This window comes from Anguilla rostrata, chromosome 16 (genome assembly GCF_018555375.3).
Source record: "Anguilla rostrata isolate EN2019 chromosome 16, ASM1855537v3, whole genome shotgun sequence".
NCBI classification, from domain to species: domain Eukaryota; kingdom Metazoa; phylum Chordata; class Actinopteri; order Anguilliformes; family Anguillidae; genus Anguilla; species Anguilla rostrata.
Genome location: NC_057948.1, coordinates 30706824 through 30729129, shown reverse-complemented (window position 1 = coordinate 30729129; position 22306 = coordinate 30706824). Strand labels below are relative to the sequence as shown.

General features: G+C 41.2%; 2 protein-coding genes across 3 annotated transcripts; one reads left to right on the top strand and one right to left on the bottom strand.

Moving 5' to 3' along the window:
• Window positions 1-769: 769 nt before the first annotated feature.
• Window positions 770-21618, bottom strand: LOC135241843 (agouti-related protein-like). 2 transcript variants are annotated; one of them, XM_064312571.1, is made up of 5 exons: window positions 21509-21618; window positions 5504-5662; window positions 4399-4598; window positions 3667-3761; window positions 770-2425 (listed from the first exon to the last, which is right to left on the bottom strand). In XM_064312571.1, the coding sequence occupies exons 2-5, from the start codon at window positions 5620-5622 to the stop codon at window positions 2234-2236; spliced, it is 606 nt and encodes a 201-aa protein (XP_064168641.1). In that variant the 5' UTR covers window positions 5623-5662; window positions 21509-21618; the 3' UTR covers window positions 770-2233. The 2 variants fall into 2 exon arrangements, with proteins under 2 accessions (XP_064168641.1, XP_064168642.1); XM_064312572.1 differs by having other exon boundaries at window positions 4399-4595.
• On the top strand, window positions 8735-14102 carry LOC135241842 (V-type proton ATPase subunit d 1-like). The gene is made up of 8 exons (XM_064312570.1): window positions 8735-8999; window positions 9973-10144; window positions 10497-10675; window positions 11201-11280; window positions 11446-11523; window positions 11697-11873; window positions 12212-12289; window positions 12764-14102. Exons 1-8 carry the CDS (start codon window positions 8870-8872, stop codon window positions 12923-12925), a joined length of 1056 nt encoding a protein of 351 aa, XP_064168640.1. The 5' UTR covers window positions 8735-8869; the 3' UTR covers window positions 12926-14102.
• Window positions 21619-22306: the final 688 nt, after the last annotated feature.

Genomic DNA, 22306 nt, shown 5'->3' with positions numbered 1-22306 from the left:
AACTCAGAGGAACAGTCGTTTATATAGACAGGCACAGAAAGAAAAATAACGTTGATTGTCTTGATTGTTCGGAAGCAGGCGCGGTGGGTAATTTTATTAACATGTAATTTCATCTATGCAGCTTTTTAAAGAGAGGTGAATAAATAGCTGCCACGAACGCCGGCTATTATTAACGGCAACTTTGATTGCTTGAGCAAAATTGCTGGTCAGCAGCTAGCTAGGATTGAATATTTCCTACATAGTTTACACAACCTTTTATTCAGCGGCGACTGGTGAGCTCAAAATCGGAGGGCCGCAAAACTTTCCTTTAAACTAATTACCGAATGTAATTGGTATTTAGATTCAGCTGACTGAACGGACTTGATTGCAGCTAGCCCTGTTGAATCTAAACCTCACTCATATTGAACCTTAACATTCAGAGTAAGGTAGTCACCGCAAAGTTTCTATGCCATGATCAGAGAAAATTCCAGAAGAGATAAGAAAAGACTGGGCAAAAATGAGATTCATGGGAGAGTAGCAAGGCAACGTGGATTTATATATTTAAACTGAAAACTTATTTTGCCTGTACTTTATTATTAAACAACCAAAACAGAACAGTATGAATAACACATGTATTATCTAAACCTAAATAAGGTGAAAATTTATATTAGGGCTCAGCCAAAGTATTACTGTATAAATAAAAATGCACGAAAACTCACAAAAACACAGAAATACAGACATTGCACCTGTTATACTTCTTGTATTTTAACATTCCACACTTACTGTATGATCAGAGGAGCAAACACAATGATAAAAATAACTACAGACCTGCTGAGGCATGTTTTTTTTTTTTTTTTTTTGTGCTGCAAATTCTATTTCACATCTGGCTTTGTGAAATTCTGCCAAATTGAAAACAGAACATTAACAGACCAGATGTCAGTTGACTTGATTTCCCCCAAAAGTCACGATCATCATTTGACCCAAAAAATTCCACCTCAGTCGGGGCACCCCAAATGCGTAACCTTACGAAAGTGGTAAAAGGCTCACATTGGTTTCAGTTGGTGCCGTAGCAACAGGCCAGAGGAGGGTCAGGTTATGGGAGAGGGGCTTTCAGTTGGTACCATGGTTACAGGATTGTGACGGGCGGGTTCTGGGAGGAGGGCTTTCAGTTGGTACCATGGTTACAGGATTGTGACAGGCAGGTTCTGGGAGGAGGGCTTTCAGTTGGTACCGTGGTTACAGGATTGTGATGGGCGGGTTCTGGGAGGAGGGCTTTCAGTTGGTACCGTGGTTACAGGATTGTGACGGGTGGGTTCTAGGAGGAGGGCTTTCAGTTGGTACCGTGGTTACAGGATTGTGACGGGTGGGTTCTAGGAGGAGGGCTTTCAGTTGGTACCGTGGTTACAGGATTGTGACGGGTGGGTTCTAGGAGGAGGGCTTTCAGTTGGTACCATGGTTACAGGATTGTGATGGGCAGGTTCTGGGAGGAGGGCTTTCAGTTGGTACCGTGGTTACAGGATTGTGACGGGTGGGTTCTGGGAGGAGGGCTTTCAGTTGGTACCATGGTTACAGTACTGTGACGGGCAGGTTCTGAGAGGAGGGCTAACAGTCGGTGCTGTGGCTACAGGACTGCAGGAGGGGGGTTGTCGGGGTCAGTGGGTTTTGGGGGCAAGGCTATCAGTCGTTGCCATGGCTACAGAATTGTGACAGGCAGGTTGTGGGAGGGGGGCTATCAGTTGGTACCGTGGTTACAGGATTGTGACGGGCGGGTTCTGGGAGGAGGGCTTTCAGTTGGTACCGTGGTTACAGGATTGTGACGGGCAGGTTCTGGGAGGAGGGCTTTCAGTTGGTACCATGGTTACAGTACTGTGACGGGCAGGTCCTGGGAGGAGGGCTAACAGTCGGTGCTGTGGCTACAGGACTGTTGTCGGGGTGAGTGGGTTTTGGGGGCAAGGCTATCAGTCTTTGCCATGGCTACAGGATTGTGACAGGCAGGTTGTGGGAGGGGGGCTATCAGTTGGCGTCATGGCTACAGGACTGTGGAGGGCGGGTTGTCGAGGCAAGTGGGTTTTGGGGGCGGGGCTATCAGTTTTGAGGGCAAGCGGGTTGTGGGGGCAGGCGGGTTCTGTGGCCGGGCGGTTAGTGACGCCCGTGGGAACAGGCCTGTGGAGGGCGTGTTGTGGGGGCGAGCGGGTTCTGGGGGCAGGTTTTTGGGGGCCGGCGGGTTTTGGGGGCGGGTTCTGCAGCCAGGCAGTTAATGGCGCCCGTGGGAACAGGCCTGCCCAATGCTGCGGCAGTAGCAGATGGCGTTGAAGAAGCGGCAGTAGCAGGTGTCGCAGGCGTCGCAGCAGGGGAGCTGGTGGCCCAGGCAGGACTCGCCGTGGCGGAAACAGCGACGGGGGGAGCGCACCGACCGGCTCTGCAGGGGCAGCAACTCAGACACGTCCTGCACATACAGCATGAGAGAGAGTGACTAAAAACACCACATGCTAAAAGCATGCTTGTCTGTCTGCTACACTAGCCCACTCAACTGATACAGCATGAGAGGGAGAGACTAAAACACAAAACACTAAAAGCACTGCCTGTCTGCTACACTGGTCCACTCAACTGATACAGCACGAGAGGGAGAGACTAAAACACAAAACACTAAGAGCACTGCCTGTCTGCTACACTGGCCCACTCAACTGATACAGCATGAGAGGGAGCGACTAAAACACAAAACACTAAGAGCACTGCCTGCCTGTTTATACTGGCCCATTCAACTGATACAGCACGAGAGGGAGAGACTAAAACACTAAACACTAAGAGCACTGCCTGCCTGTTTATACTGGCCCATTCAACTGATACAACATGAGAGGGAGAGACTAAAACACTAAACACTAAGAGCACTGCCTGCCTGTTTATACTGGCCCACTCAACTGATACAGCATGAGAGGGAGAGACTAAAACACAAAACACTAAAAGCACTGCCTGTCTGCTACACTGGCCCACTCAACTGATAAAGCACGAGAGGGAGAGACTAAAACACTAAACACTAAGAGCACTGCCTGTCTGCTGCACTGGCCCACTCAACTGATACAGCATGAGAGGGAGAGACTAAAACACTAAACACTAAGAGCACTGCCTGCCTGTTTATACTGGCCCATTCAACTGATACAGCATGAGAGGGAGAGACTAAAACACAAAACACTAAAATCACTGCCTGTCTGCTGCACTGGCCCACTCAACTGATACAGCATGAGAGGGAGAGACTAAAACACTAAACACTAAGAGCACTGCCTGCCTGTTTATACTGGCCCATTCAACTGATACAGCACGAGAGGGAGAGACTAAAACACTAAACACTAAGAGCACTGCCTGTCTGCTGCACTGGCCCACTCAACTGATAAAGCAAAGATTTAGGGGAAACAAAAGAGCTAGAATTACTTTCCCAAGGAAATTTGCAATTAAATCAACAAATAATATAATTAAATTGTCAACTATTAAAGTACTTGGAGTACATATTATATTTTGGTTTGGTTTTTAAACATATTGTATTGACGGATCAGTAGATTTCTTTTTGTCCTCCACAGACGTTGGCTTTCAAACCTGAAGTCAGAACAGTGTTCCCTTGCCTCCGATTACATTCAGCAGTTTATAGTTTCGGATTTTTAAATATTTAAGAAAGATCTGTAATGCACAGCATACCTCCGCTTCGTTGTACAGTCCAGTGTCCTCCACCAGCAGCTCCTCAGACTCAATGACGAAGCGCTCAGGGCCAAGTCTGTGATATGGCCCTCCCCCTGATGAAAGAGGACACTACATGTTCACACAAACAATAGTGTTAAACAGGGAGTTTAATTTTACCGCTAGGGTAATTACAAACTGTGGATGTGCTGCTGCAGTGCTCATTACACCAGGAGACATGCTATGCACTGATAGCTGAGCTGTGGTTCGAGCTGTCAGTTTTTTTTGTCAGTCTCGTTCACAAGACTGACCTCAGAAAAACTTTAACGGCTCGAAATCGGTTGAAGACGAAATTTTTAACTGATCGGTATAGCTTAATAGCGTATCCATCTATGCCAAGTTCGAATATTGATCTTCCTCCCAACAGTACTGCAACTGACCTTTTAATGAATTTAACTTGATTACACTATTTAGCTGTAAATTGATTAACCTACTGTATATATTGTGCAATATGGCAAAAGTACTTAAGTTACCAAACATTTGGGGCAAAGGTCTCAATGATTCATAATTTGCTGTTCAGTCCATTACTTCACAAGCTAAAGCATTTAATGAATTTCAATTAATGCTCTGTGCATTATAACCAACACAGGTTTTTTTTTTTTTACCACTGTCAATAGGCCCCTTTACAACAGAAATTAACAGAGCCTATTATTATTATTATTATTATTATTATTATTATTTAGGGTTACTGACCTATGCTGGACAGGAACGGTGACTCTTTCCCTGACATTAGCAGGCTGGATGGAGTCTCCTGGGGACGGCCACTCCCATGCACAGCCCCTGCCAAAGCCTGGGTTCCACACAGGACCCACCAGCCGAGCACCAGCGAGCTCCACATACTGACGTGGATCTGATCTGCCTGACGAGGATTTCTGGGACGGGTGCTGGCACTGCTGGTGGGAAAGAAAAAAAAGAAGAAAAAAAAAAACAAGAAATAATCATACCTGGCTAAAGTCTCAGTTCCTTTCATTTCTTTTAGGTTTAGGTTTAGGTTATTTTTTTCAAGGTGTCATGCACCAAAAGGTGCCCAGCCCACATGGACTTACAAGACACTACAAACGTAACAAACAAGAGCAATAGCATAGCATAATGAGAGCGAAAGAACAAGTGTAATACAATTCCATTCATGTCAATCAATGTCAGCCCAAATACTGACACTAATGTACTTTGTTTACATTACATTCACAAACTTATATTCACATTGCCACTCTTATATACTGCTCTTATATTTTTAATTAATGGACACCAACTCACAAAAGTAATATTCACACTGCAGCCATCTAATTATGTATCGAATACAAAACTGAAGTATAAATTATTGTCAAAAATATGTGCATAAAATATAATTGTAGAGCATTGTCATTAAGAATCCTGTTTTGGGTGAGATTATTGAGTTTATTCTGAAATCAAATTTTTCATAACAAGTTTTTAATGATTTCTTCTACACATTTGTACTAGGCAGCCAAAAATATTTGCACATTAGTTCAACATCAGACAAAAAAATAACAAGATGGAATGATAAAGACAGAGACAACAGCTTCTAAAATAAAAATGAAAAACTGATGTTTCAAAGGCTTGTTTCAGCAGTAGTTCCTTAGGTTTGAACCCCAATATAAAAGAACCACTTAACACACAGCAAGCACATTTTTGAACAACTTCAGCTCTACGTTTATGGAAATATAAGTCACACGAAAAATAATTTTGTTTTTTAAAAACACTACTCTATACAGTCAATGAAAGGAGTGCCGCGGATGGAAATTTGCCGTATGTTCGTTGGGACATGGAATCCCAGACTTACCTGTGAATCTTGTTCAGGTGCCTCTTCCATAGGGGGGTCTTGGCTGCCTTTTTAAGGCTTCGCTGAAGAGGAAGGCAACGGACACGCGGTCCGAATGAGTGGGAGGGATTTGTGCTCATGACGTCTCTTCATTCACAAGAATGGTTGGCTTTTTCATACCTATTCAGAAAAAAGCCAACCACAGTTCACAAGAAATCTTATGCCTATGAATATTACATATTACTGTTTTCAGGAAACTTTTGTTGTTATCCATTTCCATAATAAGTTAATATCGCATTCTTTCAGCTTTAGCCTGCGCATATTTATTTTATTTTTTAACTTTCCAAGTGATTTTTATCAAACAGATGAATGAGAAATACTGTGGCAATGGAATTAAGTTTTTTTCTTTTTTTCCCCCCACTCAGGTCTTGCTGTGTATTTTTAAATTATGGGTATTATTGAGTAAAAAACTTTGCGAGATGTTTAATAGGCAATGTTCTCAGAGATGTGTTTCCATGTGCCTCATTCTGTTGCTGAATTAATCAAATGTTTTTGTTGGACGGCCAATGTGGAGTCGTGTGCGATTGCAGATGCCTGGTCAGAAACCGGCGGAGTACATCGCTGAGAGGCCTCCGTGACCTCTTCTCTCCGACTCGTCCATTTAAGGAACATCAGCAATTTATGCCCTTTCATTCCTAATGAACACGCTTACGTAGAATAAACAGTCGACCGCGGCAAGCTTGTTAAAATTGATTGCTTACTATTCAACCATCCGCTCGACAAATACAGGAAATAAACAAAATTGATCTATGGTCCTTTTCCAGCCTTTACTAAGGTCAATACAACGGGCTTATTTCCACACATAACAAACTCCCCATGGTGGCAGTTCACACTTAGCTGAATAACTATGTGCATGAAAGGCGATTGGTAAACACAATGTATTACTGTGAGTAATTAATTTAGTCTAATATTTAATATTAATTCATTTTGCATCTTCATTCTCACTCTAGCTGGACCACGTAGACCAAGGAAGACCTCTACATTTGATGACGAAAGAAATCTCACCATAATGTAGAGAAACACCCAACCACCCTGTCCTACAGATCAGAAACACGCTCTGGAAAAAGGCCTCTTGGACAGATGAGACTAAGAATCCCTTGTATCAGAGTGATGGCAAGAGCAAAGTGTGGAGGCCAAATGGAACATTCCGTGAAACATGGTAGTGGGGGTGCTATGGTTTGGGCATGCATGGTCGCCACAGGTACTGGCTCACTCACATTGTATTTGCCTCAAAACTCATTGGATGGCTCTAAATCCTACAGCAAGATAATGATCCCAAAAGTACTGCTAAAGTTCTTCAAAACCAAAAAACAATTGAAAATTTTTGACTGGCCGGGCAAGTCATTCACTCAATCTGAATCTCACTGAACAAGCATTCCTTATGCTGAAAAGAAAACCTAAGGCAACTAAGACCCGAACCAAGCAGAAGCTATAGATGGCTGCAGTACAGGCCTGGCAGAGCATCACCAGAGAAGATACTCAGCACTCGGAGATGTCTGTGGATCCCAGACTTCAAGCAGTCATTGCATGAAACGGATATACAACAAAATACAAAACATGATTACTTTAATTAATATAACATTAATATGCCCAAAATATAATGGTGTCCTGAATTGAGGGGGCATGTATAAAAAGTTCACTAATTCACCAGCAAAGAAAAATATTTTCTAATAATCAACAGGGAACAAAACATGAAAAACACTCTCTGGACTACAGAATATTTTGACAATTAAGCAATATTAAATTTGTTGTTCATGGTAGGTAATGGAAGTTTTTTTTTTAAAGGGGTCCATTAGTGAACCATATTACCGGGAATAAAGATAATATTGATGTACATTGCTAATAGAGTAGGAGAATCAATCTAACTGGTTACGTTGTACTTACTGGTTTATTTTTAATCTGACTCAACAGAATATTACCTTTATGAATGTGACTAATATTACACGCATGAATTCTGTTTTTTCCTAACATTTTCATGTTAGCTTTTCTCTGAAAACTTAAGTAACGTCTTTAACTGGGATTTCCAGAAAGTGCATATGGGAACCATAGGAACGAAATGTTATTCATCCATATAGGGTAAAGTTGGAACATATACCATGGTCAAATGCTTATGTCTCTCCAGTCCAATGTCTGTCCGCTCTCAAAATAAATGTGTCAAAAACAACATATAACGTTGTTTTGTTTTGTTAAGGACAACTCATCAAGTGTTACTTTCAAAAAGTTTCACTTTGTAGCACATAAATTGTACATTTGTAACACAAACGTAGTAACACAAGCGGGTTGGATATTAGCACATTCTTTTTAAAACTGTAATAAAAACATGGAAAGCAAAAAGTTGGTTAAAAAAAAAAAGTTTTAAATACTTTTCAGCCATAATTTATAGCACGATACTATAAAACGTGTTCTTAATCTTACCCAATGCAAATAAATAATATAAAAAATACAACAACAACAAAAAAAATCGCATATACCAGCTACAAGCACATCTGTATTTAATGCGTCGCATGATCACCGATCACTTTGGGCAAAAGTCAGTTCTGAGTGTTGTTTTTTTTTTGTTTGTTTGTTTGGTTTTTTTTTTACTAGTTAAGGTAGGATGTTGGCGATTGGCATTAAGTTGAGACTTACTGTAATGTTGCATACGAAGAAGGACTGCATCCGATCTAAAAGTTACCATGAGTTTTTCTGGTGTTTAGACCCGATCTGTGTCAGATGTGTGTAAAAAAAATCAGGTCACATCAGAGAGGTAGCCTAGTGTAAATGGGGCCTAAGTTGCTCTGGATAATTGCATCTACTAAGTGATTGCAATGTAATGTGACTGAATTAAGCCAATTGCACATCTGCTGGTATTCAAAATGAACGTGGGTTAAAAGCAGATGTGAGCTCATTTTGTAAGAAGCAGCCTATGCCTGAATTGCATTATCGGCAATTTCTTTTGTGTTCATAAATGAAAACCACAAAAATACTCCACTTGTTCTCAAATTTCATTTTTAAATTGCTCTGATATCGAGCCAAAAATGTGTATGCTTTCATTCCGGTCAACCAAACTGGAAATATGGATCTCCACGACGGAAAAGGGTGATACCAAAAAATAATGCGGGTAAATTACAGTACTTGGGGCTTTAAAGTCTAGCAGCGAGAGAACGTTGACGACATGGGGAGTTACATCCAAAAACATGTGATTCATGCTGCCGTCACGTGCTTTCACTTCCGGCTACACACTACAGCTGGGATTTGTCACCGGTGTCGAACCCTCTGCATAAATATTCCTTTTAATTTTACTGAACGACAGTTTTAACTGCCACTCAGGCGATTTGAGATCTCGCCATGCCCATATTCCCGGAGCTGTATTTTAATGTGGATAATGGTTATTTGGAAGCTCTTGTAAGAGGTTTCAAAGCAGGCATCTTGTCGCAGGGCGACTATCTCAATCTAGTGCAATGTGAAACGCTGGAAGGTGAGTGACATAACGATGCAAGTCAGCTAGACTGAGCGACCTCAGCAATGAGGTCGTAATGCAGCAATATGTTTTTATTTCATATCGAGCTTGTTGCCATCTAGCTAGCTAGCTAGTACAAATTGTTTTTGTTTCTGGTAGCAGGAGCCTGATGGGTGTATTATATGCGTTCTACTGTGTCGAGGGGATGCAGGTGCCTGTAACTAATATGCCATGAAAATGTTCATCACAACGTCATCTGCTTGCTACGAGACTAACTGAAATCGTTGGCGTGCTTATTTAATCTTAATCAGTTTTTGTTTTCCAGAATATTTGCAATCGACGTGAACGTAACCAATACGTAGCTAAAGTTAGCTACAGTATAGTACCTGGCCATGCTAGCAATCTGCATTAGAAAGAAAAGTAGTTCAGGAAACAATGAGTATGTACGTCACTGACATGTACTAAGCTTTGAAATTATTCAGTTTGTTGCCCAATGCATACTGATAGAACTGTATTCAGATAGGCCTAAGTCTGAGAGTCAGTAAGGTTAATATTTCAGTGATCATTGCTACCTAGAGAAGACTCAAATAACATAATCAAAGATAATCAAAACACTCTTAAAATTAAGTTAATACAAAACATGAATGGTACACAAAACATTTTGACTGCAGTCTAGTTGTGGCAAAAGATTACTTTAACTTAGACTGACTCAGTGTAATATGTTGTGGTTCTAAAGTTTAGCAGCTGAATATTTAAAGAGACTAGCATCAGTGTATTGTGTTCAGATTTATATTTTAAATACCAAGGAACACATAATTTAAGATTCTATGTAATTTCATTTAGTTGACTCCACTTAGAATTCAGCACATGAGCTTGGGGCTTATCGGGGGCGGGGGGTTGGCATTCACCATAGAATATTGACAGTGGTAAGAGAGAAAAGCAGCCATTTTATTTCACTGTACTGTTTCTGCATTATTTTCATGTTCAACAGACCTGAAGCTTCACCTGCAGAGTACAGACTATGGGAGCTTTTTGGCCAATGAGGCCTCACCCCTTATGGTCTCTGTCATTGATGACAAGCTGAAGGAGAAGATGGTTGTGGAGTTTCGTCACATGCGGAACCAGTCCTATGAACCGCTTGCTAGTTTCATGGACTTCATCACGTACGACGATTACTTATTAACCTGAACTTTTCTATTGGTATTTAGTGAAAAAGAGAGGAATTAATCTGAAATACAATCCATTTAAGTTAGTTTGTCAAAGGATATTGTGCCTTTAAAATATTCTGTCTTTCCATGCGAAATAATTATGTATATGCCTGCCATAAAATGTGTAGTGTTGTGATTATCTTATGTATCACTGGCTGCTACCACTGTGTGAAGTTCACCACACTGGACATATGCAAAGTCAGTGATAATACCCAGTCTTCAGTGTAGTCCTTTGCTTTTTTTTTTTTTGTTGTTGATGGCATAAAATCATTTTCTCTAACCTAAAGTCCTTTTTTTCCCCATTCAGATACAGCTACATGATTGACAATGTCATTCTCCTGATCACGGGCACCCTACATCAGCGTGCCATATCTGAGCTGGTGCCCAAGTGCCACCCCCTGGGAAGTTTCGAGCAGATGGAGGCCGTCAACATCGCCCAGACCCCAGCAGAGCTGTACAATGCCATTCTGGTCGACACCCCCCTCGGTAATGGGTACATCTGACGTGCGAAATTGTAATCTGTGATGGGGGGGGGGGGGGGGGGAACCCATGCTCGTAATTTATATTACATTGACAGTACATCTTTAATGTATTTTTTCGTAACTTATGACCGTTTCGCTTTTTTTGTTGTTGTTTAGATTTCCTGTGTTTTGTATAGCACATCGGTTTGTAGTTAACTGTCGCAGTACTGTACACAAAACATTTTAATGCATGTGTAGAAAAAGGAGACTAATTGGAACAGTGGAGTTGGTATGTGGGGTGTGTATAGGGAGAAATCCATTTGCATTTTATTTTACCATTGAACATACAGAAGGGAATGCTACAGAAGGGAAATATTCAATTAGATTTTCGTGAATCATTTATCTTCAGGATGCCTGACAGTGGAACGAACTAGCAATTTCATTTAAAATGTAATATTTTGACATTGTTCTCAAAGAAAGTAAGTAGTATGCATTGTAGATCTTTGAAACAGCTCCATGAATAAAATGTACGGTTAATCTTCCTTTACAGCCGCATTCTTTCAGGACTGCATATCAGAGCAGGACTTGGATGAAATGAACATTGAGATTATAAGGAACACGCTTTACAAGGTGAGAAATTCAGTGAATTTAAAGCAGGCCCCAATAGTGAGCTCCACTGCGTAATTTGAAAATGTCTTTACAGGAATTTTATGTATTAATTTTACGCATGAAATGCTGTCATGTTAAGCATTAAAATGACAAAAGTACATTCTAATGATCATTTTTATGCACCAGGCTTATCTGGAAGCTTTCTACAAGTTCTGCTCATCCTTGGGTGGAACCACAGCCGATATGATGTGCCCTATTCTTGAAGTGAGTACTTCTTTTTTTCCCTCCAGAAGAAATTAATCTGGCTGTATAAACGTACTGTGTGTGTTTCAGTGAGAAAAGTAGGACGTTACTTTATTAAGTGCACCGCGTTACTGAGGTAGAGCCACAGTGTTAAAACCGACGGTGCCCTGATTCTGCACTTCCTGATTGGCCAGTTTGAGGCTGACAGGAGAGCCTTCATCATCACCATCAACTCCTTTGGAACGGAGCTGTCCAAGGAGGACCGGGCCAAGCTGTTCCCCCACTGCGGCAAGCTGTACCCCGAGGGCCTGGCCCAGCTGTCCCGGGCGGATGACTACGAGCAGGTCAAAGCTGTGGCCGACTACTACCCCGTGAGTGTCGCTGCTCTGGCCTGCGCTTGGGTTTACCTGGGCTCGGGAATCCCTCAGAAGTTCACTAAATGATATTGTATGCAGGTGTGGCAATGAATTGATATTTTTCCTGGGGTCTCTGTACAAAAAAAAAAAACATTTTACAGTATAATTTTACAGTATAGTAATTGTGTTTCATCCTATTCTGCCAGAATCAAAACATTTTTGATGAAGATTATCCATAGAAGAAAGAAAAGCCAACAAATCCGTGGATTACATTTTTTTTTCCTTTTTGAAAATACACTGGGGGATAATTTATAATGCATGTTTGGATTTACTAATTTTCCATTGGGTTTTAGGAATATAAACTCCTATTTGAGGGTGCTGGCAGCAATCCAGGAGACAAAACACTTGAAGACCGATTCTTTGAACACGAGGTGAGCCGTCGACTTTATCTAGGCCTCGCTTTGGAAGCTGAATTCATTGCTGTCGTCTTGCACCATTACCAGTCCAAGCAAACATTTTAAAATAATCCCATATGTAAGCAGTCTATAAAACAGTGGCAGTCAAGTGGCAATTCTCCAGTTTTAAGTAGGTTATAACAACTGTGCATAGTAGAGGTACAGTTTTTTTTAAATCCAGAGGACATAACTTCTACATAGGGAAGAATAGAAACAATCAGTCTAGCTGCACTTGGGTAAAGATTTTCTCCAAGGGTATTAAAAATATTTTCTTACCGTTTGTAGATATAACAATGGGCAAAGTTAATCCGTGTTTTAAGTGAGAGCCATTAATGCTCACTAGACTGTAATATTTTTGGGGGTTGGAGAATACTGGAAATTATTAAGGAAAAAAAATCGGATACTCTGGGCCACTTTGAGAATGAGCGAATTCCTCTTCCACCTCTGCAGGTGAAGCTCAACAAGCTGGCTTTCCTGAACCAGTTTCACTTCAGCGTGTTCTACGCCTACGTCAAGCTGAAGGAGCAGGAGGGCCGGAACATTGTGTGGATCGCGGAGTGCATCGCCCAAAGACACCGCGCCAAGATTGACAACTACATCCCCATCTTCTGAGCTTCTGAAGAGGGCTTTACATGAGAGAATTATTTGTCTTTCGTTGTAATTGGGGGTTGGGGGGGAGGTGGGGGGGTAGTTGTCTAATGTCCTGTCATGTACGAGTGTCTGCTAAGATTGTTACCCCAGCTGAACCTTGCCTGTAGGTGTGTAAATTTCACAAGCTTGACACGTCATTGGTTTGTAACCAACAGTTCTAGAAAATCTAAATCCAAAAAGATGGTCTGCGTGTGTCTCGTGCTGTGTCATCACGAAGCATAGCCGAATCAGTTTGTCTCAACTCACACAGTCATGCCTGTTCCGCTAATGAAACTGTAGACATCTCGCTCACTTAAAACTTTTCACAGCACACTGACGGTATGCTGCAGTTAGCCTAATTGGACTTTCAGTTCACAGTTATCTGTCTAATAAATATTCTTGTAGCTTTGAATGCTTGGAAGACTTTCAACAAAATTAAGCTGGGTCTCCATTTTGGGTGGTTAGTTTTTAATAAGTTACAAAGGCATTGCAAGCTTTGTCCATTTCTGTTGAAAAACTGCAACACATTCCATATTTCATCAGGACATTAAGTCCAAGCTATGACTTATTATAGTGCTATGTACGGCAGGGTCAGCATGTTGTGTGTTAATTGAAGCCAGAAGGAACTGGTAAATGTTGCACTTTTAAATGTCTAGAAACTACTGCAAATTCAAAAAGCGCCATGCTGATTTTCATTTCCACAAAAGGACTTCATTGTATTTTTATGTTTACTATTTTCTCATAAAACCATGTTTCACAAGTTTTTTTTGACAGGGCAGCAGTTTTTGAGGTTCAGGGAGTGCAAATGTTTAACACTTGCCCTGAACAAAAATGAAGATCAGTTAACTTGCTGTAATAGCAGAAACCTGTATTATGTTGATCTGTGGAATCATCTCTTGATTCATAATGGTGTAATGTGCTTCCCCATTGTGGACTTGCCTGGAGAATTGGTAACAGAAAGATAATTTTTGAAGTTTATGTATAGCATATTTATTATCTGGAAAATTTCAAATATATATATAAAGTTAAATGATATTCTTTTCCAGGCCTTTGCTTGTGGTGTATATATTCACATACTAAATTGAGATGTGATGTAACTTTATTTTGATTTATTGTGAAATTAATCTCCTAAATGTAATAAAAATAATTTATTATTCTACAGTAAGCAAACTTTATTTTCCTTGTGCAACCTTCCACTTCCTGCAGAGACCCTTCCTGCAGTGATTTTTATTTATTTATTTTTAAACCAGACAGTTTTACATTAATCCATTATTATTATATTATTAATCTATTTTACATTTTGTGATCCAATACAGACTCCTGCAGACCATGTATTTAGTTCAGTACTTCAGTAATGCAAAAGATTGAAAATGATGAAGTCACAATTGTGGCCCACTCGTACGCAGTCAAGAAGCCTGTATTCTGGCATATTGTGTACATTCTCTCAGAGCCCCTATGGTTTGGTCATTTCTGACTGTGTCTACACTATTCAAGTCTCGCCATAGGGCAATAAGAAATTCAGTACTGACAGCTGAGTGCTGAACTCTTACAATTTGAAACGTATACTCTTCTGTTGCATTACAGCATATGGCTTCAAAGGAGCTAATAGTTGAGAAAATGAAGTTAGTTACTGTCATCAATGCATCCTTATCAATACATTTTGTTATAATCAATTTGATCAGTGGGTGCTTTAGCCCAGGACAAATTATGAACGACTCATTTCCACAGACATATTTGCTTCTAATATTTGCATCTAGCTGACACCCAGGCTAAGTGAACTGTTCAGCTTAACAGTATTAGTACCCTACGTATTTTCTAGATCTTCCGCTATTGTATAATGAAATAGAGCTGTGTTCTGTGCATGAAGGTAATGTGTTTGTGTTACTTTTTACACCAGGGGAAGAGACAACCTCCCACATATCGAGTCTTGTGACAAACTGGCTGTCCATAGTTGTGCATGCATAAACTATGCCCCTAGATGGCAGTGTTTGAGTTGCTATTTTCCAATCCGAGGTTGAAACCTCATTATTTTCCACTATGAACTGGAATACCAAACGAGTGGTTAAATGTCACCCCAACAAAATGTTCCATGCAAGTATTTTACAAACATAAATTTAAAATGATGAAATTGACTACGCTATTTTCAGCCCATCGTGATCCAAAGTCTGAATGCATACTAAGGGTTACCTAAGTCGAGGGAACAGTATAGAAACCAGCCTGTCTGTCTGACACATGCTGAAGAAGTTGCTTTTGGAACTGAAACAAACTTAATGATGCTGTTCATTAAACAGAATAATGAAAGGTTCAGAGGACAGACCTCATACCAACACTGGGGCTGTCAACCGCTCCACCCCCACTTGCAATTTCACTTCAAAAACTTTCAGGCCGAGGCATTTTTGGCAAGACTGGTAAGCAGTGATGACTCCGTGCTGCAGGTAGGAGGGAACTACTTATCTTGCCAACTGGCACAAGGCTACACATCTGTCAAACCAGTGAATTGCACCCCATAAAAACAACCTTTGTATAAACAGCCGGGCTCATTCTTTTCTCTGATGTGTCAGATTTCAGCGCCCTCCTTGATGGTTGGGAGATAACCAAGCCATTTAAGGACTGCATAGCTTAAAACCAGTGCAGCCACAGTGGAATAAAACGATAGACTGACACCTACCCCTCTTTTTAGATTAGTTACATAAAGTGCACTGTGTTCCATCCAACATGTGCAGTGTGTTGGTGGAACGGACTTTGGCAGAATTAAGCTGAGGTCAGACTGCTTACTGTAGAACACGGAAAATTAGACATTTTATTCATTCTGATGCAAAATTATGATTTTCAGCCATTGCATCTCACCCCGCAAGTTTTATCATTTGAGAAGCTTCTAAATAACAATCACTGTTTGTTTGTTTCTTTGGTTTGGAAGAGGGACAGTATGAATTCACCATGCTCCAGCCATGTGGGTAACCTCTGGAGAAATAAAGAGCCTTATGAAGACTGTAGTTGAAAAAGAAGTTTTTTCTAATGCTAAAACGTTGCCTAATTGATGGAAAGTCTGGAAAAGGGTATAGAGTGAAATGGAAGGAGGGAAAAATTCAATTTAGTCTTCAGCTTGCAGAAGCTTTCGGCCAGTGACATTCACACGGTAAGCAAACGCCAAAAGAGCGAGGGACGGGGACAGTTACAATCATACGTCCTACCACCAAGGTGCTGGTCTCAAGTCCTACCAGATAAAGACAGAGAAGGTTTAAAAGAGTAGAAAGAAGGTGCAGAAGTGGCATGGCAGCAGTGAATTTTTCCAGGTTGAAGACCTGGCCGGCTGCAGCATATTAGGCCAGCTGCTGTGGTCTGACGGCACAGCCTGGTAGGCAAGATGCCAGCGCGTAACAGTAAGCAAGATGTCAGGACATCACGCAAGGTGTTACAGTAGTCCGGCCTAGATGACAAGTAGCTGTGAGATGTCTTGAGTGAGGAATTCAGCTGATTCTCCTAATGTTGAGAAGGGAGACTCTGGAGGGCTGGGGGGTTGCCAGAATGTATTCAGAGAACCTCTGGTCATCTAGGATTCAAGAGGAGAAAGGGACAAGGCACTGAGTCCTTAAAGACACTGGTGAAGAGGTGATGGTGGGAGGAGACCAATCCCCTTGTGGTCACCTGGTAGGATTAGTCCCCAAGGTACAAATCAATCCATGTAAGGGAAGCACCTGAGAAACACAACTCCACAAGGTATGAAGATCCAGATCAGGGAAGACCAAGGAAAACGAGGACAGAGCTGAGTGGCTCAGCTCTTGCCGAGTCAATATCCCGTGTGCAAGCAAAGCAGTCACAATGGAGAGGCCAGAATGATTGGTTGGAGTCAAGGAGGTCATTCTGCAGGAGATGGACGGTCAATTGCAGACTGCACGTTCGAGGGTTTTAGACAAAAATGAAAGACAGTGAGACAGATCTGTAAATTCTCTGCATCTATTGGGTTCAGAGTGTTTGTCAGGTGAGAAGAAACTCAAGGCCTCTTAAGATCAGTTGAGAAGAGCAGTCGACTGAAGGATGGGAAGGATGGGAATAATGAGAACAGGTAGGCCTAATAGGGATGTTAGGAATTACAGTACAGAGGGGCAGGGAGGAGGATGGGAGGGTTAGCATGTAGGAAGACAGGCATGGGACGGTTCGAGGAGAGGGGCGAAGGACACAATATAATCTGTGGTAAGAGTGGAGGGGGAAAGAGAGAGGGGAGCAGAGAGAGAGGCGAATGTGGAGAACAGTTGGTGTGGGGCTCAGCAAAGGCTCATCCCAACGTGGGCAGTCGAAGCTAATAGAGTGGAGCGGTTGCGCGCAGGTGTTGTCATGGCCACCAGATGTATCCTTCTACACTGCAGAGGGAGTAACCTCATATGACCTCCATACAAAACATTCAAAAAAAAAAAAAAAAAAACGTTTTTTATAACACCACAAAAATATTATACATCTCATCCAAAATGCAACCCTTGGAATGTGCGTGTAACTACATACGGACGAACGCACATTGTTTCATACTACTAAACTATACAATTTTAATGAAATTGCTCAGAGACATTTTTCATGTGTCACAATCACTCACTAAAATAAAAATCAGCAAAATTAAATCTTCAATAACACAATTTTTTTTAATATCATCCCCATCAAGAGGAACTATATAATGCCTACCCCCCCCCCCCCCCCCATGGATTTTGAGAAGAAACAACCAAATAAAAAAATAAACATACCACCTTCCACCGTTCTCAGTAATTTGTAAAACTGAAAACACTGCATCAGTGGTAAACCTGCCTGGTAGAAGACACAACTGCATCTTACCCCCACGCACAATGGGACAAATGGTTTGGAGGCAAAAAATAATTCTAAGGCAACAGTTGGAGATCTACAACACGGCATCCAAATTCACCATCTTACACCACCTGGAGGCCAACAGGCCTTTTGAAAGGGTTGCCAGATTTTTTAAAAAGCCACTAATGGGGACAAAGAACACTGATAAGCATCTGGATTTTGCCGAAAGGTATAGGAACTTCGATTGGAACCGGGTGTTACCGTCAGACGAGACCAAAATTGCATTTTGGCCAGGTGCAGTGGGTGCGTGTTGGAAGCATAAGTGAAATATGGTGCTGGATCTCTGATGTTATGGGGTTTGTTTCACAAACAAACCTACTGATCCTGGGGCTCTTGTTAATGGAATCAATTAACTCCAGCAAGTACACAAGGATTTTAGCCAAAACATTCATTGCACAAGTGCTGCAGGGGGCACAAAGTACCGAAACACATTTTTTTTTCTCTCTCTGAAAAATTGTATTAGTATAAAATAATATTATTGTGCCCACAGCTGAGCACACAAGTAATCCTGAATTTATTTTATGCAGCCTCTACTCAGTTTATCTGTTTTTAAAAGAAACAGCTCTGCATTCTGAGAAAAAAGTATTTACATTTTAAACATAAGACAGAGGGCAGACAGTGATTTAAAAAATTTTTTTTTTTTTTTTTTAAATATGCTGGTTCATCCTTTTTATCACTGGATTACCAATCCCCATAATTAGTGGTGAAAAAAGATGCACAGCTGATTCAAAACTCCAGTGGTTTTTCCAAGCAGATTTTGGAAAACATTCCTCCAGTTTTCCATTCTTGTACCAGAGTTTACAGAAAAATAAAAACTTCTTATTAGCATAAAATGCTAATAAGAATTTCCCAGAAGATTTAGGTTCCAATCACACAGGGCAGGTGTTTGAAAATTCTAGGGGTGGGGTTTCCCCTCACAGGTCCAATAAAAGCATCAGCTGAGCTATTCGGATCATTAGACTGAAGAAAAAAAATTCTAGAACACCCTCCAAGTTCTTACCTCTGCCTCATTAGGTTGGTGACATGTATCAAACACACACACACGGGCACACACACACATACACAAATGACATCAAATGTGCTCAGTTCATACAATTCGTGTGCACTCTCTCGCAGCACAGGGGCCAGAGGCTGGACTGGACTCTACGTGCTCCTGAACATGCAAGGCATAAACTGTCCATAAAAAGCTGAAGCCTATGATTTTACATAACTGCTATGGGCCCCGTGAGATCAGGGTGGTATTTACTAAGGAAGCTATTGAAGGCTGACCCTTCATCCTTATATCCCTTCTCCTTGACAACAGTTCCCTCTTGGTTACCAGAAAAAGAAGTTCTAAAATAGCTTGCTTGTGTGGGGTCTGAGAATACGCTCCTTAAAAAAAAAAAGATAATTCTTTGTAGTTCGAAAGAAGATGGCTTGAAAAACAGCACGTATAAATTCAGAACGCAAAGGTGACGAAGGCCAACAATCTGCTAAGTCAACACCCGCCCCACTGAATGCAATGCAGAGGTCAGAGTTCATGAAGGGTGAGCAGACCCTTCCAAATGCGGTGGCCAGCAGAGGTCTGTAGTCTTGCATAATCCCGGCCTTCAAAGAGGACCAAACTAGACCAGCCTGCACTCGAGTCCTCTCCGCCACACCCCACTGCTCCCCTTTTCAGTTTTTTTTTTCCCCCAACAGATGAACTTAATGGAACTGAATGTACATTTCATCAGGGAGCTTTGTGAATGTTTAACGTAATTATAAAATCGGGAAGTGCCGTTAACGAAGGTCCCACAAAAGTGCACTGTTTTGGGGGGCCATGTGTGACCCCCCGTGCCTGGCGTCCCCTCATTGCTCCTCTCCGCTGCCCCGTGGCTGGCCTCCCCGTCCCGTGTGTGCTGTGGAATCTGGCCCCCGGACAAGTCCGCTGACCTGCGAGGCGCATAACACCGAACTCCCTCTAGCTGTGCGGAACAGAAAGTGACACAACCGGCGAGGAGGGGAACACACCCTGCAGCCCAGCGAGTCTTTATTGTGCCACCCTGTAAATGGCCACAAAGAAAAAAGAAAAAGAAAACAAGACTTTTGAGCCAATGCGAAATAGGCTAAATGCAGTCGTGTTGATGCGAAGACACCGTTTCAGTGTTGGGTCAACAAAAGGCAGCTCATTACATGCCAGATCATTCATAGATAGAGGCTTGTCTGCTCAATCACCACTGAATCCGGTTGCAATGTGGGAGGTGCACCTCCAATGAATAGGGGAGTGCAGATCTAAGAACTCTGCAAACAAAGAGCAGTATAATTTGTTCTGGCGTGTGGTTCAAGAGGGTATTTTTGTATGGTACTAGATACTTTGAATTATGTAACTGATGCTATGCTAATAAATAATAAAATAAATAAAAATCTTATGAGGGTCATTTTGCCATTGAAATGAATTGCTAAAAAAGGGTTACGCTGGTATTTTCCATTCAGGTTTAAACTGGCTCTTTGAAAGACGTCGAACTCCACTTTGCAATTATCGCACGCATTATATGTCTTCACGCTTCTCACCATCTGGTTTTAATTAAATAATATAATATTCGTTATAAGATAGTGTTCAGCAAGCTCTGGCATGTTTCTGAAATGAGAAAAGTACAAATGATACACTTGACTAAGACACTAGGATACTTAGAATTACAACTTGGCTGTTCCTGGAAATGTGTCTTTGTGGTCTTGGACTCATCCCACTAAAGAGAAAATGACAGATGTTTAAGTAACCATTTTCCATCAACTAAAACACTTTCAAAGTCGATACGTCATCCGTTTGGAGTTGTTTATACCAGTGAGGTTGCCAAATATACAACTCTTAACTCATTTCATTCTCAGAGCTTGTGTGGATAACCCATCTGGTTACCCACTGTTACAGGGCATATTAAGCTTTTGATTTCCGAGACAATGCAGACTGTTTGTGATGCACCTGTTTACGATCTACAACACATTCATGCAGTCATTCCAAAATTACAAACAGCACACATACAGTCTCACATTCTTCTCATCCATGTAGGCCTACCCCCTACACTTTTTGCAGGTCTGCACAACACAAAACCATGCATGATACTGGATTTCCTTCTAAAGAATATTACAAACTACTGATTGACGATCCAGGCATTATGAAAATAATATGTTTGTAGACAAAAAGGACCGCTCAGTTGCTTCAGTTACATTTTAGTCATAACCTAATTTTGTAACTAATTACAGCGCTCTTACTTGCACACATCTCTTAACAAGCAGTTTAACAGATCATAATTTACACAAACAATTGCATAAGGACAGAGCACTGTATCGATGGCTAAGAGGGGGAAATTAATTACATTTCGGTAGGCCTTACTTAGATTTACTTTTGCTTTGGATAACTAACGTCATGTAATGAAACCACGCCGTGCTACGTAAACAATATTACCTCAGATGTCTAAAACAAATTAGAATCAAATCTAAATAAATAAATAAATAACACTGCAGCGACTTGTGTACCTACTATCAACTTCCTGCACGTTTGTTGGCTTGCGTATCGGCTTCCTACCCGAGTAAATACACTCAAGACTTTGGATGTTGCATTCGTTAAAGTGGTATAGACATTAATAGTCATACAGCACTAAATATAGCTAGCTATTGATACTGAAGGTATGTCGCGTTTGCAAATTCTAGAACTATTTAGCTAGCTAACACACAAAGCATTGTCGTTAAAGTTCCACTTACCTCTTCAATGTCGGCACGGTGAAACTGCGCAGGTGCCTCAAACAGATCGTGTCTCCCCCATCATCATTTCCCCCCTGAGGCCAAGCTAAACCGAACAGGGACATAATTTTAATCGATAGAGAGCTATGGGCCAAAATGAACGATCGTCCATTATGCTGACATGAGATTCCACGTGCGAAATTCAGCTGTTTAAAGCACACTTACAGTAGGTAGGCTATAAGACAAACTTGTTTCATAATGGCACAGATCAAGTAACCCTGATTTTCCAGTAAACGACCAAAAAGCTCATTGGGCAGGATGAAAAAAACCCCAATAGATTACACGACTTTTTAACGTTATTGCGATGACATTTCCTCTGGTCATATTTTGTCAAATGAAATGCAAAATTAATTTGCCAATGAAAGCATTCGGCAACTATCATCAAAAACAGGTCCTGGATGAAAATGTGCATATTTCCATTCGTGAAAAATCTGTTTGATATTGAGAAGATTTTGTGTTCGAGACTGATGAAAGACTATTCTCTATGTAACTTTTGTAAATTACTACTCTCATATATTAATAGATCTGGATATGTTTGCGTGCACCGTGTGAGAATAAACCAGTAGGCTAGGTGAGAGCTAAAAATGTATGAATTTCTGATGACCTATGTAGGGTAAGGGTGTAGCAGAATTCTGTGTAAATGTTGTGGAATAACGTGCTAATCCAGCTCTTAAATCTTTTTACACGGTAGGCTAGGATTTGATCCCTGGTATTTTACGTGTTTGTTTACTGTATATTCATTTTTATTGGGGTAGAGGG